The sequence below is a fragment of the Macaca mulatta genome, chromosome 8, assembly GCF_049350105.2.
Source record: "Macaca mulatta isolate MMU2019108-1 chromosome 8, T2T-MMU8v2.0, whole genome shotgun sequence".
In the NCBI taxonomy this organism is placed as follows: Eukaryota; Metazoa; Chordata; class Mammalia; order Primates; family Cercopithecidae; genus Macaca; species Macaca mulatta.
Window position 1 is genome coordinate 84447961 of NC_133413.1, and position 20009 is coordinate 84467969.

Consider the following 20009-nt stretch of genomic DNA (forward strand, 5'->3'; position numbering starts at 1 on the left):
TCTTAAGACACAACGTAACAGGAGGCTGTATCTAAAATTAACAATTCTGGCCGGGCACAGTGGCTCACTCCTGTAATCCCAGCACTTTGGGAGGCCGAGGAAGGCAGATCACGAGGTCAGGAGATCAAGACCATCCTGGCTAACACGGTGAAACCCCATTTCTACTAAAAAAAAAAAAAAATACAAACACACAAAAAAAATCGGCCAGGGGTGGTGGCGCACACCTGTGGTCCCACTACTCAGGAGGCTGAGGCAGGAGAATGGCATAAACCTGGGAGGCGGAGCTTGCAGTGAGCCCAGATCATGCCACTGCACTCCAGCATGGACGACGGGGCGAGACTCTGTCTCAAAAAAAAAAAAAAAAAAATTCTAGAATGTCAAATTAGAAAAGTATATAGGGTATATGTTAAAATTGCTAACTCAGGAGAAGTCTGAAGCAGTTAAATTCTAAAATCAGAAATTATATCCAGGAGGTCAGGTATTTCATAACATTAATCCACAGGAAAGAAAAAAAGGTTATAAAATTTTTTTAAAAAGCATTTAACAAAAAAAAATACAATTTAAGGATTCACCTGAGAAAATACCTCAATACTGCTATACTTTCAAAAATGTTTAGAATCACATAAAAATTCACTTCAATAAAATAATGCTTCTGTAGTTTGGGGGTAAAAGTTTCTACCAAATAATCAGAGTCCCTAAAATGCTAAAACTAAAAATTTGCTACAAGAAACTTTCCACGTAATATTTTAAGATTTTTAGGGCGCAGTGGCTCACGCCTGTAATCCCAACACTTTGGGAGGCCGAGATGGCAGATCACGAGGTCAGCAGATCAAGACCATCCTGGCGAACACAGTGAAACCCTATCTCCACTAAAAATACAAAAAAATTAGCCGGGCGTGGTGGCGGGCACCTGTAGTCTCAGCTGCTGCTCGGGGAGGCTGAGGCAGGAGAATGCGGTGAACCTGGGAGGCGGAGCTTGCAGTGAGCCAAGATCGTGCCACTGCACTCCAGCCTGGGCGACAGAGCGAGACTCCGTCTCGAAAAAAAAAAAAGATTTTTAGAATTACCAAAATTAAATGTAGATCTGTTTAACTCCTGTCAATTTTAGGTATCACCACAAATACAACATCCTCTTAAGAATGATTTCTTAAGGCTGGGCACATTGGCTCACGCTTGTAATCCCAGGATTTGGGGAGGCCGAGGCAGGTGACTGCTTGAGTGCAGGAGTTCCAGACCAGCCTGGGCAACACGGTGAAACCTGTCTCTACAAAACACAAAAACCCGTAGTCACAGCTACTCAGGAGGCTGAGATGGAAGGATCACTTAAGCCCAGGGAGGTTGAAACTGCAGCACGCTGAGACTGCGCCACTGCACTCCAGTCTGGGTGACACAGTGAGACCGTCTCCAAAAAAGACAAGGTTTTTTAAAATGTAATTTAACTGTAATCTTACTTAGTGATACATTACTTTTTTCTAGGAAGAAACAATAGGAAGGAAAAGAAAAAAAGAAAACGAGTAAAGAATGCCTCAAAGGGATCACGTAAGTCTGAAAACCACTATCTTGAATTGTATATGGCAGAACTCTAGCAATTTTAGGGAGCAGAGCATCTCCAGCATTTACAGGTGTGCCAGGATATTGATCTCCCATCCCAGGAGTTTCATGAGGAGCTGCTGCCAGGTGCTTCTAGCCTCCCAATCTCATCATCTACTTTAGTGTACGATTCGAAACTTACTTTCTATGTGGACAGAACCTAAAAGATGGTTGAGACGCACTGACAGAATACATTAAAGCAGTTACTAGCTCAACTTTAAATACATACTCTCCAAAAGAAATTCAAAGTCTTACTTGTTTTACTGCATTGATCCTAAAGACTATTTAATTTTTATCAGGTAATGAAATCCCATGTTACATGTGTATAACATGGCATAAAAAAAAATACAGTTCCTCTTACAGCTTAAGTAACTTCTTCAGCAGCAGCAACACCTGGTGTGGGTAAGATAAAGAAATCTACTAAAAGCTTTTTGAGTAAGGACATGGTCATTCCATGTTACAGTTTATTTTTTCCTAATCGAAATCCCCAAATGATCAATTTCCTAGCCTTCCATGTTTTTTCTCCACTGCACTATCACCTTCTAATATAGTAACACACTTGGCCAGGTGCAGTGGCTCCCACCTGTAATCCTAGCACTTTGGGAGGCCGAAGCGAGAGGATCACTTGAGGTCAGGAGTTCAAGACCAGCCTGGCCAGCATAGCGAAACCCAGTCTCCACGAAAAACACAAAAAAATTACCTGGTCGTGGTGGCCAGCACCCGTAATCCCAGCTACTCAGGAGGCTAAGTAGGAGAATTGCTAGAACCCTGGGAGCAGAGGTTGCAGCGAGCCGTGATTGCACCACTACACTCCAGAATGGGCGACACAGTGAGACTCCATCTCAACACAAAAAACAAAAAACAATTAACTTAAATATGCTGTTATTATCTGTCTCTTCTTACCAGACTATTTATTATTAAATCCATGAGGGCAAAAATCTTGTTCGCTTTTGTTCATTGCTATAACCGCGGCACCTAGATAAGTGTCTGACACACAGAGGGCCCCCAAAAGGTAACTGGCTCAGTGATTAAACAAATTTGATAATTTGATTGAAGATTTATGTATAATCTAGTTGTCTTAAAAGAGCCAGATGTTGCCATTAAGATAGGATATAAATTCTGTACAACAAAGATACAGAATAACCACACAGAAAGTAGGGCTGTCTTTCAAAAAGCCTGACTTATACATATTTAAATATTCTTAAAGATACTACCAGAAAATCTGCACTAGATATTTTAAAATACAAACAAAAGGAAAAGACTTTTTACTTTAATAAAAAGAGTTAAGCATCCATTTTCCATTCCTCTAACCAGAAAACACAGAAGAATAGAGAGTGATAAGATTTAGATGGAATAAGGTGAAGGAAAAACTTCAAAGAGTGGTAAGACAGTCTGAGGTAATACTTAGGGCACAGAAAAATGCACTATTGCACTATCAATCAAGTATTTGTTTCCATTGCTTAAGACATCATGTAGGCCGGGCACGGTGGCTCACACCTGTAATCCCAGCACTTTGGGAGGCTGAAGTGGGCGGATCACCTGAGGTCGGGGGTTCAAGTCCAGCTTGACCAACATGGAGAAACTCCTGTCTCTACTAAAAATACAAAATTAGCTGGGCGTGATGGCCAATGCCTGTAATCCCAGCCACTCGGGAGGCTGAGGCAGGAGAATCACTTGAACCCGGGAGGCGGAGGCTGCGGTGAGCCGAGATCGCCCCCACTGCACTCCAGCCTGGACAACAAGAGCTAAACTCCGTCTCAAAAAAAAAAAAAAAAAAAAAAAAAAAAAGACACCATGTAAAGTTCAACATTACCAACCTTTCTCTTACAAACAAATCTGCCTTTTCCAGATACTAAATCTAACCAGATGGCACACTACGTTCTCTTGTCAAATATTATCACGAGTGTTGTGGATTTTAATCTTAATTTTTACTCTCAAATAATGTTTTAATCTTAATACAGATAATCTTAAACTTGTCATAAAAAATGTTTTAATCTTAACACAGATAAAAATCTTTAAGTGGTCATGTAGCCTATTGCATCTACTGTTCAACTAGCATTCCACAGTTCCTTTTCTTGGCCTCAAATGACGAAACTTCTCTAACGTCTCTGGGGGACTAGTGTAAAGTATAATGTTTCCTGAAATTGTTCCTGTTTTTTTCCCTGCACCATTCGTGACATCTCTTCAACTAGAAATGTTACATAAAACTTTTCTGTTCTGCAGGCAAGTCCAGAGGGAGAAGCAAAAGTAAAGAGAATATTGTAAGGAAAACAGGTTGAAAGGGGAATAACATAAAAGCACAGGAGTAAATGTGAAGCAAAGATATATTTGTACAAAAGAGGAAGAAGTTGCAGAAAAGGGAAGAAAAACACTTTTAGCAGAGAAAAGAAAAAAAAATGGAGGAGGAACAGAGACTTGCTTCTTTCAGAAACAAAAGCAAAAAACACTTCTAAGAAAACGTGGTCTCTTTACCCAAGGGGATATTATTAAAACGCTAAAGAGTATTCAGCTGACACTCCTATTGAGTGTTCTACTTTCTCTTCCAATGTCTTTGATACCGCTAGTCTTCACCTATGAATTAAATGCAGGCTATAGATAACGCAGCCAATCTCTACAAAACTACAATTGTGGTTGCCATCTTTGCCTGAAAACAAAAACACAAAAAACCCGCAACTCCCTGAATTCGGGAAAAAGGAGTAAATTAAGTTGGAAAGCCAGAAAACCACGCCTTGCTAAGTCGGGTGGATGTGGCACAGGTTAACAAACGCCTCCTACCAAACTAAGGTTCCACTAAAGGTCTGCGAATAAGGGCAAAGAGATGTATAGCCTTATCGCGACCGCAAGGGTGGGGCCTTGTAGGGGGAAACAAAATAAAGGGCGAGCTATCCCGAAAGGTTTCAGGGGGCTGAGGACTTGGCTCTCGGGAGATCGCCCATCAGGCAGTGGACTCGGGGCAGCTTCGAGAGGAGGAGACACTGGACTGCTGAAGTAATGTCCGCGAGAATGCCGAGGCTGATGGAAAGAGCGGATACCCACGGGCACAGGATTAAGAGTCAAAGGGAAGAAGAGAGAGACGGGGCCAAGCAGTCTGGGGGGCCCGGCGTGGGAGGCCGGAGCAGAGGCCGCTAAGCGCCGTCCGCAGCCAGTCGCCTTCTCCGGAGACGCCTTCTCGGCTCCCCCACACTCAGCCCCTCGCCGCCCCTGCCCCGGCAACAACCGCGGGCGCAGCTGTTTCCGTCGGGCCAGGGACAGCGGGGGTAAAGGCAACCCTGGGACTGGCGGGCAGCAGACTGGCAGTGGCCGTGTGTGTGTGTGTGTGTGCGCGGGGAGCCGATTCTGAGGCTGCCAACACCAGACTTCGCCCTTTCTCCCCCAAGCCTCCTTTATCACCCAACTTCCCGGCCGGCTGGTGTCCGCTTCGACCGACGGATACCGCACCCCCCCAACGCCTCTCGCCGCCTCTTACCCCTCCCCCGACGCCCTGAGCTGAAGGAAAACAAGCCACCCGGGCCGATCCCGAACCCGCCCGGGTGTCCCCGAATCGCGGACGCCACCCCCGCCCGAACGCTGGCACTCTCTCGGCGGCTCCCTGGCCCGCCCAGATGCAGCAAACTCCTCTCACCTGCATTGACGCCATGATGGAACCATCCCCCCAAGACCGGCGAGGCCAGAGACGCAGGGGGAGGAGCTGCCGTGCTCGCGTCACGCCGCGGGGGCTCAACATCCCGGGCGCGGAGGCGGGGCCTACGATGGGAAGGTGATGGCGCGAGGGGATTGGCTGGCGCGCAGGGCGGACGGGAGGAGGGGCTAGGGGGCGGGGCGAGGACGTGGTAAATGGCGCTCCGAGTACCTTCGGTCTCAGTCCGGTTCGCCGCTCCCGCGTCGGTCTTCCGTTTACTCTGGTTACTGAGGAGACACGGCTCCAGTTTTGACCCGGCTACGGTTGTTTTCTTCTTGTGTACCGCGTAATCCTGATGCCGTCCGGATCAGCTCAGATTTTTTTCTATTTCGTTTTGGTTTTCCAAACACAGCTGTGCGGTTCACAGATTTTTCTCTTGGGATGTGTTTTCCATACCGTCAAGCCCACTCTGAGAGCCTTGGGGCCCCATGAAACTTCCCGCGCAGCTGCTTTCTGGTCCTTGTAGACCTGGAAAGCTTCTTGTATTCTTAATCTGGGGAAGAGAGACATAGGTTTCCTTGTACAACAGGATGAGGATTAAAGAGCAAAACGACACTGATATTTTAAAGGCGAGGGTATTTAGATTTGTGGAGCTGAAACTTGCCTGAAAGGGGAGAGAAAATTTGGAAGTTTGTTGTGTACAGTTTCTGCCCCTTACCCCAGCCCTTCAGTTTTAAACTTCGCATGTATCAACAGTAGTTACGGTTGTTGCGGCAGTCTAAATTTGATTATCAGAATTGACCCTAGGCATGAATTTTTTAAAATATACTGAATTTTTAAAAATATACCAGTGTTGTGTTATATACACTTAGACCATTATGTCCAGACTTCTCTTAAGCCTATTTCGTGGTGGGCAGTTTTGTGGTCAGTTAGGGATGAACTTGGGTAGGGAAAGCTGAGCATACATAATTTATTTTAGGAATGCACCAGTTCTGCCAACATTTATCAGAAGTCACGTTTTAAAAAAGCTATTCTGGAACTGAAGATGTCATTGGTTTATAAGAGGAAAATGGAAGCCAAAAGCTTGCACCTCATGCTCTATCTTTAAAAATTAAGGTGGCAGACACAATGAGTAGAAGGCTTTTATGTTACCAGAATGAAGGCTTAAAATCTGTCATTTTATTGACTCGGCTTTCTTTTTAGAAATTTCTTTAAGATATAAAAGCAATGCAGAATATCACTGTTTCACACTCTTAAAATAGATTACGTTCTCTGGAACTTCTCTAATCTGAAATGTGTTCAAAAAGGAAAAAGATCTTTAAAATACGCCAGTTAGTCTATGGCATAATATTAAACACTACTCATCACTAGAGAAGTTACGGTGGTATACCCTCCCCTCTCTCAGATGTCCACCCTAATGCCAGAAATGAGCGGAGTTTCCCTTTGTTGTGCAAAATGACTGTGTCCTTGAGGGATGTTTGGATGCTCTTGGTAAACCGGAATCAACCAGAAGCATATCCGGTGTTAGCCCTGTTGTGTCATCAACATTACAACAGTGAGGAAACCCACGTATCCCAATGAAGGAGGAAAACTTAAAGAAGTTTCCAGTATATTTTCTTTGAGATGTCTTTATTTCTGTGACCTCAGAAGATCAGGTTTTACTGTCCAAGGTTCACTTTGCCTAAAAGCTGATTGTTCCTATGGAAAAAGTAGTGTCGGATGACCCTACAAACAAAGCATTATGACATCGTCAGAGCCAACAACCTACCATGACAGATACTAATGAGGAAAAAAGAGGTTACAAGAATTCTGACACTCATCACAGTGGAACCAGTATCTGGTCCCTTGGGTTTCATATATGTTAGAAGTATCTTCACAGGAGGGAAAGGTCAATGCCAGTAATCCTTTCTAGGTAATACTAAATAGCACATAATAACCTGTCTTCTTTTTTTTTTTTTTTTTTGAGACGGAGTCTCACTCTGTCACCCAGGCTGGAGTGCAATGGCGCGATCTTGGCTCACTGCAACCTCCGCCTCCCAGGTTCAAGTGATTCTCCTCTCTCAGCCTCCCAAGTAGGTGGGATTACAGGTACACACCACCATGCCCAGCTAATTTTTTGTAATTTTTTGTATCTTTAGTAGAGATGAGGTTTCACCATGTTGGCCAGCCTGGTCTTGAACTTCTGACCTCGTAATCCACCTGCCTCAGCCTCCCAAAGGGCTGGGATTACAGGTGTGAACCACTGCGCCCAGCCATTCTTTTGTTAATATTTAATAAAAAGATCCTGACATAGGAGCCAAAACAGTGACTTACAGATGGTGTGGGGGGTATGTAATTATCTCCAGTGAGCATATAATGTTAATATCTAAAACACTATTATGCAATGTTTGAAGACTAGGCTCATATCTCTACAGAGCAAGCGTTACTATCATTACTATCAGGCAAAAGTTAAAATGTCTGACAGGATAATGCCAGTGCACTTCAGTGTAGGTGACAGAGCAAGACCCTGTCATCTCAAAAAAAAAAAAAAAATCTGATAATACCAAAAGTGAGAGAGGAAGTGGAGCTCTCATAAACTCTATAGGAGTGACACTGGTGCAATCACTTTGGAAAACAGTTCAGCAATAATGAAGTTAAAGTTTCCCATATCCTTACTGGATCTTCTCAATAACATCATATGTAATTTTATATATATATATATATATATAATTATTTATATATATATATATATATATATATTTATATTTTTAGTAGAGACGGGGTTTTGTCTGGTCTCGAACTCCTGGCCTCAAGTGATCCACCTGCCTTGGCCTTCCAAAGTGCTGGGATTACAGGCCATGCTTGGCCACGTAAGAGATATATTGAACAAATGCATATGTTAACATTGTTTGGATCTAGATTCAAACAAACTGTAAAAAAGATATTTTTGAGACACCTGGAGAAAATTAAATATAGAGTAGATATTAGAAAATATTAAGGAATTGTTATTTTTGTTAGATTTGATAATGATGTTCACTTTTTCATTTCCCCAGCAATTAGAAATGACCATCAGGTTACAAGGAGGAGATTCTCCCTCATCTCACAAACTACCTGCATCTCCACTTCCCTGGAAGAAAAAAACAAAAACAAAAACAAAAAAACTGGACATACCTGAGCTGTGTATGTGCCTGAGATCTTCCCTTCCAAGGTAAAGAGAGAGCCTGAGACAGGTGTACGTTAGCATCTGGACTTTCTGCTAGTAAAGAAAAGGGAATATGGGAAACTAAATAGTAACATTAAAGGACCTACAAAGGGACTACTGGGTAAATGCTACAACGAATAATGTAATGTGATTGATGAATGCTTTTGTTCTAGTGATTTATTAAACTGGAAAGTCAGAAGCAGTCCTGTGAACATTTGTTTGTTGAAGCATGAAAAGGCAGAGTTGACGAGTCCTTGCTTGAGTCTATGCCTCCACCTAGTAGTTTGTTCTTAGTCTCCTAGGGGCTGATCTCAGCAGAGAAATGGAGACAGTTCAGTCACCAACAGTTTGTTACTGGATTTTGGAAAAGGCACCAAACTAAGAATCCAAGGCTTGTATTCTTATCTTAGCTCTGTCATTAACAAGATTGGGTAAGTCTTCTAATCTTTCTGGGTTTCTTTCCTCATCAATAAAATGAGCAAGTCAGACTGCATAATCTTTATGGTTTCTTCCACATTTCAAATTCCATGCGTCTATTAGAGAGAATCAAAATTGTACATGATTTGTCTAAAATACCATGTTAAAAAGTCTAACATAAAATGCAATGGGAATTACATAGCATTTTGAGTTTAAAAATCACTTTTGTAAATATATTAAGGAATGAACTTGGCTTCATTGCAATTTATGTAGAAATACTGGGAAGTGGAGGGGGTTTGGTTAACAGTTTTAAAATGCTAATGCAATCCAGTCAAAATATAGATGGGATTTCATAAAGTAGCAAAAATTCTATATTCATAATTCAGAGTGATAACAAATGCATATCTATAAAGCAAAAGAATATTTTTAAAAATAATTTTAAATCCCAAGCAGTCATTTCATTTAAGTCTTCTAATAAAGGACGAAGAAAATGAACAAAATAACAATGGTTTGTACGTGTGACTTATTTTGAGTGTAACTTATTCTACATGTCAAAAACAGTTGATTTATATACCTATATAGTTTGCAAAGAAAATTGTCTACCAGGAAAAGTTTTACTTTATTCCCCATTTTTACCCTTCTCTAGCAAGAGTTCTTTTATCCATGTCTGCAACCCTTGATATTCCCTGCTTATTTCTCACCTAGACCTCTTACCAAACATGTTCATAGCAAGCCATTACTTGAAAAGACTGTGGTTTCTTTTTATTTTTTATTTTTGACAGGGATCTCATTAAAAATTAAATGAAAGCCATGGACCCACTCCACAAACAAATACATATACCCATGAAAATTTGTATTTCAGGAAGTTACCGGACCCTTAGAAGTTCATCCATCAGGGTCAGTCATGGTGGCTCATGCTTATAATCCCAGCATTTTGGGATGCTGAGGCAGGAGGATCACTTGTGCCCAGGAGTTTGAGACTAGCCTGGGCAATATAGTAAGACCCCATCTCTACAAAAAAATTAGCTGGGCATGGTGGCGCATGCCTACTACCTGGGAGGCTGAGCTGAGAGGATCACTTGAGCCAAGGGTGTCAGGGCTGCAGTGAACTGTGATCATGCTACTGTGCTCCAGCCTAGGTGAGAGTGAGGCCCTGTCCCCCACCCAAAAAAAAAAAGTTTATCCATCAGATCAGCAGCAGAGGTATATAAACCTCAAGATAAGGCAGGACTTGGTGGCTCACACCTGTAATCCCAGCACTTTGGGAGGCTGAGGGGGGCAGATCACCTGAGGTCAGGAGTTAGAGACCAGCCTGGCCAACATGGTGAAACCCTGTCTCTGCTAAAAATACAAAAATTAGCCAGACATGGTGGCACGTGCCTGTAATCCCAGTTACTTGGGTGGCTAAGGTAGGAGGATAGTTTGAGCCCGGGAGGCAGAGGTTGCAGTGAGCCAAGACCATGCCACTGCACTCCAGTCTGAGTGACAGAGGGAGACTCTTTCTCAAAAAAAAAAAAAAAAAAAAAAAAAAGATCGCTTTTCCCTTGTACAGAAGCCGGATTTTAGGCCAGGCATGGTGGCTCACATCTGTAATCCCAGCACTTCGGGAGGCCGAGGCAGCCAGATTACTTGAAGTCAGGAGTTCGAGACCAGCCTGGGCAGGACACTGAAACTCCATCTCTACTAAAAATACAAAAAATTAGCCAAGCATGGTGAGAGCACTTGTAATCCCAGCTACTCGAGAGGCTGAGATAGGAGAATGGCTTGAACCCCGGAGGCAGAGGTTGCAGTGAGCCAAGATGGTGCCACTGCACTCCAGCCTGGGTGACAGAGTGAGACTCCGTCTCAAAACAAAAAACAAACAAAAAAAGCTGGATTATAGGAAAGAAAAAAAAAAAAACTTTTCATGAAGAGATGTAGATACCAGCTCAATCTCTTGCCCTTCTAAAATTTTCTTTTCTTTTTTTTTCTTTTTTTTGAGACATAATTTTGTAACACTTGTTCTCTTCTTGTTCAGTTGTTTGTTTTCTGGTCTTCCTGAAAATCAGGATGCTGTGCGAAAAACCCTGGATTGGGAACCAGAAGAGTTGAGCGCTCATCTTGATCCTTCCCAGGAGTGATACTAAACTTGTTTAACAACAGGTGTGGCGCAGGTACCAACCATTCAGAACGAGGCTGCTTATTACCGCTGTGGGGTCCTGAAAAGTCTCTGCTGAGTGGACTGGGTATCTTTAGTTAGATCATGGGGAATTCCAGGTTTCAGGGGTGGTTGAGAGGCTATGGATAGGAGGTTCTTTGGGAGTCTGAGATCAACAGCAATTTCCTCACCACCGTAGAACTATTTTAATGTTTTATTTTTGCTGTGATGGAAATATCACACCAAATGAGTAGGTCATTTAACTTCTTTAAACTTTAGCTTCTTTATTTGTAAAATGAGAACAAAATTTCCAACACATGATTTATGGTAGGGTCTAAAATAGATCATGGATGTGAAGGATCTTTGTGAATTGCATAGCACCACATTGACGAGAAGCGATATCTAATTTTCCTTCCTCATTACTCAGTGCTCTCTGTCCAGTAAGCAGGTGCAATGTTCACTGGAGATAAGGAATAGGGTATATGACAGTGACTGAGAAATACCTCTGCCAATATTGTCAAATTTTGTACCACTTATGAACATAGAAGAGTCTGGGCAGGCCAGGCATGGTGGCTCACGCCTGTAATCCCAGCACTTTGAGAGGCCAAGGTGGGTGATCACCTGAGGTCGGGAGTTCAAGACCAGCCTGACCAACATGGACAAACCACATCTCTACTGAAAATACAAAATTAGCCGGGTGTGGTGGCGCATGCCTGTAATCCCAGCTACTCCGGAGGCTGAGGCAGGAAAATCGCTTGAACCCAGGAGGCAGAAGTTGCAGTGAGCTGAAATCGTGCCACTGCACTCCAGCCTGGGCAATAAGAGGGAAACTCCATTTAAAAAAAAAAAAAAAGACCCCATAAAGACCCTCATAATTCCCACTGTGTGAGGCACAGCGGAAAGATAGCTGTCCATAAAGCAGTAAGTGAGCCCTCATTAGACACTGAACCTTCCAGTGCCTTGATCTTAGATTTCCCAACCTCCAGAACTGTGAGAAATAAGTTTCTGTTGTTTATAGGCTGCCTAGTTGATGGTATTTTGTTATAACAGCTCAAATGGACTGAGACACTTTGAACAGAGCTTGCTATAGACAAAATTTCAAGGTTGGAGCCAGAGCAGTTAGGCAAGAGAAATAAATAAAAAGCATCCAAATTGGAAAAGAGGAAGTCAAATTGTCCCTGTTTGCAGATGACATGATCTTATATATCAATAAAACCTAAAGACTCTACCAAAAAACTCTTAGAACTGGTAAATTAAAGTTATAGGACACAAAATAAATATACAAAAATCAGTAGTGTTTCTATACATTAACAATCAATTAGCTGAAAAGGAAGTCAAGAAAGCAATCCCATTTACAGTAGCTACAAAAAATAAAATAAACTACCTGGGAATAAATTTAACCAATGAGTGCGAGGCCTCTACAAGGAATACTACAAAATACAAACAGAAGAAACTGAAGAGCATACAAACAAATTGAGAGACATCCCATGCTCGTGGATCAGAAGAATTAATATTATTGAAATGACCATACTACTCAAAGCAATCTTCAGAGTCAGTCAAAATCCCAACAGGCATTCTTCACAGAAATACGGGGAAAAGCTCTAAAATTTGTATGGAACCACAAAAGACCCCAAATACCAAGGGAATCTTGAGCAAAAAGAACAAAGCTAGAAGTATCCATACTACCAGACCTCAAAATATACTACAAAGTTGTAGTAATGAAAACAGCATGGTACTGGCATAAAAACAGACACACAGACCAATAGAACAGAATAGAGAACCCAGAAATTAATCTACATATCTACAACCAACTTATTATTAACAAAGGTGCCAAGAATACTCACCAAGGAAAGGCCAGTCTCTTCAGTAAATGGTGCTGGAGAAACTGGATATCCACATGCAAAAAAACGAAACTAGGCTGGGCACAGTGGCTCACACCTGTAATCCGAGCACTTTGAAAGGGTGAGGCAGGAGGATCAGTTGAGCCCAAGAGTTTGAGGCAGGAGGATCAGTTGAGCCCAAGAGTTTGAGACCAGGCTGGGCAATGCAGCGAGACCCTGTCACCACAAAAATAAAAAATCACCCAGGCATGGTGGCACATGTCTGTGGTCTCAGCTCCTTGGGAAGCTGAGGTGGGAGGATGGCTTGGGCCCAGGAAGTTGAGGCTGCAGTGAGCCATGACTGTGCTGCTGCACTCCAGCCTGGGCAACAGAGTGAGACCCTGTCTCAAAAAGAAAAAGGAAAAAAAATACATGAATGAAATTATGAAATTACATCCCCACCTTTCACCCTATAAAATTAACTCAAAATGGATCAAAGACCAAAATATAAGATTCAATATCATAAAACTACTAGAAGAAGATATAGTGGAACTGCTTCAGAACATTGGTCTGGGAAAAGGTCTGGGAATTCCCAGAAATTGGTCTGGGAATAAGACCTCAAAAGCACAGGTAACAAAAGCAAAAATAAACAAATGGGATTATATAAACTACAAGCTTCTGCATAGCAAAGAAAGCAATCAACAGAGTTAAAAGACAACCTACAAAATGGAAGAAAATATTTGCAAACTAATTGACAGGGGATTAATATATAGAATATACAAGAAACAAAATTTTTAACTTAATTTTATTTTTTGAGACAGGGTCTCACTCTGTCATCCAAGCTGGAGTGTGGTGGCACAATCACAGCTCACCACCTCGACCTCCCGGGGTCAAGCAATCCTCCCACCTCAGCCTCTTGAGTAGCTGATACTACAGGTGCACACTGCTGCACCTGGCTAATTTTTTTTTTTTTTTGTAGAGACGAGTCTTACTATGTTGCCAGGCTGATCTTCAACTCCTTGACAAAAGCAATTCTCCTGTCTCAGCCTCCCAAAGTCCTGGGATTATAGGTGTGAGTTACCATGCCCAGCAGAAATGGAAACATCTCAACAGCAAAAAACCCCAAACAATCTGCTTTTTTAAATGAGCAAATGATCTAAACAAACATTTCACAAAAGAAGAAATGGCCAACACATATATTAAAAAATGCTCAGCATCATTAATCATCAGGGAAATGCAAATCAAAACCACAATGAAGTAACAACTCACCACAGTTACAATGGCTATCAAAGACAAAAAGTAACAAACACTAGTAAAAATGCAGAGAAAGGGGAACTTTTATACACTGTTGGTGGGAATACAAACTAATAGAACCACTATGGAGAACAGGATGGAAGTCCCTCAAATAAAACAAAAATAGAACTAACATATGATCCAGCAATCCCTCTACTGGGAATTTATCCAAAAGAAAGGAAGTCATTCCAGCAAAGAGACATCTGCACCCCCCTGTTTATTGCAGCACTATTCACCAGAGCCCAGATAGGGAATCAAGCTAGGTGTCCAACAACAGACGACTACATAAAGAAAATATGGTACACATATGCCACAGAATACTATTCAGCCATAAAAAAGGATGAAATCCTGTCATTCATGGCAACATGGATAGAACTGAAGGACATTATGTTAAGTGAAATAAGCCAGGAACAGAATGTTAAACGATGCATGTTCTCACTCATATATATGTGGAAGCTAAAAAAATTGATTTCAGAAGTAGAAAGTAGAACAGAGGATACTACAGACTGGGAAGGGTAGGAGGAAAGGAGGGAGAGATCTGTTAAAAGATACAAAATTACAGCTGGATAGGAGGAATACATTCTTGTGTTCTACAGCATTGTAGGGTGACTATAGTTAACAATATTATATAGTTTTGTTACAGTGGGTTGTCAGACAAGAGCAGGGCAGGAAAGTGCTCCCCACCCCCATCAGGAATGTCAGGCAACCATCAGGTGATGGTCAGGCCATTGTTAAACTGTCTCTCTAAACTAATAATTGGTCGCAGCCAGCACCAGGGAAAGGCAGCCTCCTGAAACTGGTGATCAGTAGCTTCCTGATAAGATCTCAGGAGTTGGGCAAGTAGGCTCAAGTATGCACACTAAGGGGCAAAATGGGAGTATTTAACTGGTATATGACCTTTTTCTGGGAACAGTTGACTGGTAAGGCAAAAATGCCTCAAGGGAGCATGTGCACAATTTCAGTAAATACTGTGCATGTGGCCCCTCGCAAGTGCTGGCAGGCTGCAGTACATGTGGATAGCCCACCCCAAGGGAAGAATCGGGAGAAAGGATGCAACCCTCCCAGAGAATGTCAGTGTAAAAAACCCCTAGTCAAAGGTCAGACCATGCACTTGAATCTCTCAAGGGGCCTGCTTGGTCCTCTTCCAAGTGTACTTTACTTCCTTTTGTTCCTGCTCTAAAACCTTTAAACAAACTTTCACTCCTGGTCTAAAACTTGCCTCGCAAAAAAAAAAAAAAAAAAAAAAAAAAAAAAAAAAAATTAGAAGGAAGGGCCAGGCATGGTAGCTCACAGCTCTAATCCCAGCCCTTTGGGAGGCTGAGGCAGGTGGATCACTTGAGGTCAAAAGTTTGAGACCAGCCTGACCAACATGGTGAAACCCCGTCTCTACTAAAAATACAAAAATTAGCCAGGCGTGGTGGTGAGTGCCTGTAATTCCAGCTACTCGGGAGGCTGAGACATGAGAATCACTTGAACCCAGGAGGTGGAGGCTGCAGTGAGCCGAGATCACGCCACTGCACTCCAGCCTGAGCGACAGGGTGAGACTGTCTCAAAATATAAAATGAAATAAAAATAAAATAAAACTTGCCTCAGACTCTTACTCAACCTTATGCTCCTCAACTGAATTCTTTATTTTGAGGAGGTAAGAATTGAGGTTGCTGCAAACCCTTATGGATTCTCCACTGCTAACAGTTTCAGATAGCTAGGAGGAGGATATTAAATGTTCTCAACACAAAAAATGATGAATGTTTGAGATGATGGATATGCTAATTCCTATGATCTGATCGCTACGCAGTATATGCATTAAAACATCACTATGTACACCACGTATATGTGCAATTATTATTTGTCAATTTAAAAAACACAATAAAACAAACAGACCAGGTGTGGTGGCTCATGCTTGTGATCCCAGCACTTTGGGAGGCCAAGATGGGAGGATCGTCTGAGCTCTGGACTTTGAGACCAGCCTAGGCGACATGGCAGAACCTTGTCTCTACTAAAAATACAATGATTAGCCAGGTGTGGTGGTGTGTGCCTGTAGTCGCAGCTGCCAAGAAGGCTGCAGTGGGAGGATTGCTTCAGCCTGAAAGGTGGAAGTTGCAGTGAGCCAAGATTGTGCCACCCTACTCCAGCCTGGGTGACAGAGAGACCCGGTCTCAAAAACACAGAAAGAATACAATAAAACAAAACAAAGAAATTTAAGGTTGGAATGTTGCCTCTCCTTACCCACCAGTGTGCAAAGGTGGCCTCATGATTGTTCTACCTTCCCTATATATGTCATCTTCCCAGACCTGCCTTTATTAATGAAAATGATAAAAGTAAACTTGTATTGAGTATTTATATATGCCACATAAGCACTGTGAGAGACCCTTTGTATTTCTTGTGTAGGGGTAAAAAAGTGCATCCTTTTACCCTCCTAGGTTCAGATTCTTTGGCTGGTCTACAAATTAAATGGACACAAGGCAGATTAACAGAAAGAAAACCATTTTATTTTATATTTATTTATTTATTTATTGAGATGGAGTTTTACTCTTGTCGCCTAGGGTAGAGTGCAATGGTGTGATCTGGGCTCACTGTAACCTATACCTCCCAGATTCAAGAGATTCTCCTGCCTCAGCCACCTGAGTAGCTGAGATTCTCCTGCCTCAGCCCCCTGAGTAGCTGGGATTACAGGTGTCCGCCATCACACCCAGATAATTTTTGTATTTTTAGTAGAGACAGGGTTTTCACCATGTTGGGCAGGCTGGTCTCGAACTCCTGACCTCAGGTGATCTGCCCGCCTCGGCCTCCCAAAGTGCTGTGATTACAGGCATGAGCCACCTCGCCTGGTCAGAAAACCATTTTAATTACACACCTGCACGCAGGAGTCCTGCCAAAATGAGACTTACAGAAGTGGCCACATGATTGAAGCTTATATGTAATGCTGAGCTACAAAAAGGGTCTGAGGTTTCTGGCGGTTGGTGGGGAGAGTGGAGACAAATTACGGGAGGGTGAAAGGAGGAAATGTGTGATGAACAAAGGTTGCCTTGTTATACAGCTAAGTCTCTCAGGTGATAAAAGTTGTTTCAGAGTTGCTCTCTTCCTGATATAGATGCGTTTATAAATGAAAATTTACTTTATATTTCCTTTACCAAATGGTAACCTTTCAGAGCTTCTGTATCTGCAGTTCTCCAAAAATAATCAATATGCTTAAAAAAAAAACACACACACACACACACAGTCTATTTTAGGGTGGCATATTCTGGTCTCCTACCATCATATTTCAGAGTGGCAGGTCCTGAACCCTATCCCTTGAATTATTTTATCTTATTAATTAATTCTGTCGCCAAGGCTGGGGTGCAGTGGCACGATCTCAGGTCACTGTAACCTTCATCTCCCAGGTTCAAGCAATTCTCCTGCTTCAGGCTCCTGAGTAGCTGGAATTACAGGCGCCCACCACCACACCTAGCTAATTGTTTGCATTTTTAGTAGAGATGGGGTTTCACCATGTTGGCCAGGCTGGTGTCAAACTCCTGACCCCAGGTAATCCACCTGCCTCGGCTTCCCAAAGTGCTGGGATTACAGGCGTGAGCCACCACGCCCGGCCTATTTTTTATTTTTTTGAGATGGAGTCTTGCCCTGTCACCCAGGCTGGAGTGCAGTGGTGCAATCTCTGCTCACTGCAACCTCCACCTCTCCCTCCTGGGTTCAAGCAATTTTCCTGCCTCAACCTCCCAAGTAACTGGGACTACAGGGCGTACTACCACATCCAGATAAGTTTTTGTAGTTTTGGTAGAGACAGGGTTTCTCCGTGTTGCACAGGCTGGTCTCGAACTTCCTAAGCTCAAGCAATCAGCCTGCCTAGGCCTCCCAAAGTGCTGGGATTACAGGCCTGAGCCACCGTCCCAGCCAATTATTTTATCTTCAAAACAGTACTATGAAGTATATAAAATGATTTCCTTCTTACAAATAAGGAAACAGGCTTAGAGAGGCTAAATAATTTGCTAAAGTCATCCAGTTTATGAATAGAAAAATCCAGATTCTACCTTGGGAATTATATTATTTTTTTTATGTTGCTTTTGTTTGTAACGATATCCACACAAAGGATCTACCTTGGGAATTCTAACTCTAGGACTGTAAAAATTGAATTCTCCAACCAGTGCACATATTATCTTTCAGAATCCTTTCATTTAATGATCCATATCAATAGGTTTTAGAAAAAAAGTAATACTGATCAAGTTTATTCATTTGGAACTATGAAACTTAAGTTAAACTTAAGGTAAAATGGATTTTACATTTTACCAAGAATATCTATGCCCCCAAATATATCTAATTGGTGAATTTTCAGTTCAACAAAATTATTAAAAATGTAATTTTGTCCAATAAGCCTATATTGAATGCCAGACACAAGAGATATAGAGATGAATAAGATATAGTCCCTGCCCTCACATTGCTTATACTCAGGATGATGGATCTAAGAAAGGATTTAACAGAATATGGGAAAAGTTACTTACTGGCTATAATGGAAGCAAACAGTAGGAGCATTTGACCCCACCTGGGAGCTAAGGACATCTGTCTGGAAGAGCCAACATCTTAGCAGAGGTGCAAAGGGATAGAGGAAAGGAATTGGGAGAGGAAGCATAACCAGGTGATTGGTGTTTACAAGCGATGACAAACAGATTGGTATTGCCTAACAGAAATTGTAAAGACAGGGTGGAAGATGCAACCAAAGAGGCAAGTAAGACCAGGTCATGGAAGAATTTATATATTTAGCCTGTGACACAGCCTCGAGGTGATTCTCAGAATATGTGCCCCTCATGGAAGGTTCTGTTGGCTGATGAGGGGGCTGGACTTGACCTTAGAGATCATTTGGCACATCGAGGTATTTCCAAATAGAAAGTGGTAAACCAGGTTGGGTGTGATGGCTCACGCCTGTAATCCCAGCACTTTGAGAGGCTGAGGCGGGTGGATCACCTGAGGTCAGGAGTTTGAGACCAGCCTGGCCAACATGGTGAAACCCTGTCTCTACTAAAAATACAAAAATTAGCCAGGCATGGTGGTACATGCTTGTAATCCCAGCTACTCAGGAGGCTGAGGCAGGAGAATCACTTGAACCTGGGAAGTGGAGGGTGCAGTGAGCCGAGATCGTGCCACTGTATTCCAGCCTGGGTGACAGAGCAAGACTGTATCTCAAAAAACAAACCAACAACAACAACAACAAAAACAGTAAACCAGACTTGTGTTTTAGAATGATTGTTCTGGTGGATGAACAGATTTGATTAGGTAAAGTCAGCAAAGAAAAATCAGGAAAGGAAGCTATTGCCAGGGAGTGAGAAAGTGAGGATGGACTAGGACATGTATGGAAAGGAAGGGAAGGGCTCTAGCGACAGGAAGGAGAGCAGACAGGACTGAGAGATCTGTTGTTTGTAGGGGATGAGGAAGAGGAAAGAGTTGAGTGCTAGATTTCTGGCTTGAAAATAGAGGAGTTAGTAGAAATGGAGGCAATGAAAGTAGAAGAGGAAGAAAAAAGAATTCCCTTTTGGACATGTTTGAGATTTTCAAGTTTCCTATAGGTCATCTGTTTCAGTTAGGTCTTTTTCAAGTGTAAGTTGTAAAAGCTATCTCAAATGAATTCAAATAGGGAGGGGAAAATAAATTTCTTAAGCAATTGTGGGAACAGAAGCTTAGCTGAAGTGGAGGGCCACTTTTTCTGTCTGTCTCTGTGGCGAACAAAATAACCCCCAGTTTCCAGGCTCATATCCCTCCTACCAGCTCAGCAACCCCAGTGATAGTTCTAGCTACAAAGATCTGATTGCTTCAATCAGCTCCATCTCTCAACTAATCATCATAGTAATGAAGGAAGTGAGGTACTTACTCTGATTCGTTAGGTCTTGGCTGACTCTTGCAGCATTGTGGCTGCAGGTCACGTGTAATGAGACATCCTATAAGGAAGAAGCTTCTTAAAATAAAATG

At 42.4% G+C, this 20009-nt stretch overlaps 1 protein-coding gene and 1 long non-coding RNA gene across 6 annotated transcripts in view; one reads left to right on the forward strand and one right to left on the reverse strand.

Annotated features, from left to right (window-relative positions):
- UBE2W (ubiquitin conjugating enzyme E2 W) overlaps nt 1-7116 on the reverse strand; it is an 84787-nt gene extending 77671 nt beyond the window's left edge. For 3 of the 5 annotated variants that reach the window (XM_015145506.3, XM_015145507.3, XM_077942310.1), the window contains exon 1: nt 5213-5265. In XM_015145506.3, coding sequence (XP_015000992.2) covers nt 5213-5227 — 15 coding nt within the window. In that variant the 5' untranslated portion in view covers nt 5228-5265. Of the gene's footprint in view, nt 1-5212 lie in introns of all 5 variants that reach the window. The other 2 variants (XM_077942309.1, NM_001266510.1) reach the window with 2 other exon arrangements.
- Nucleotides 3943-9307, forward strand: LOC114680277 (uncharacterized). Its single transcript, XR_013397310.1, has 2 exons — nt 3943-5347; nt 8242-9307. It is a non-coding gene; the product is annotated as an uncharacterized LOC114680277 (long non-coding RNA).
- The last annotated feature ends 10702 nt before the right edge of the window (nt 9308-20009 follow it).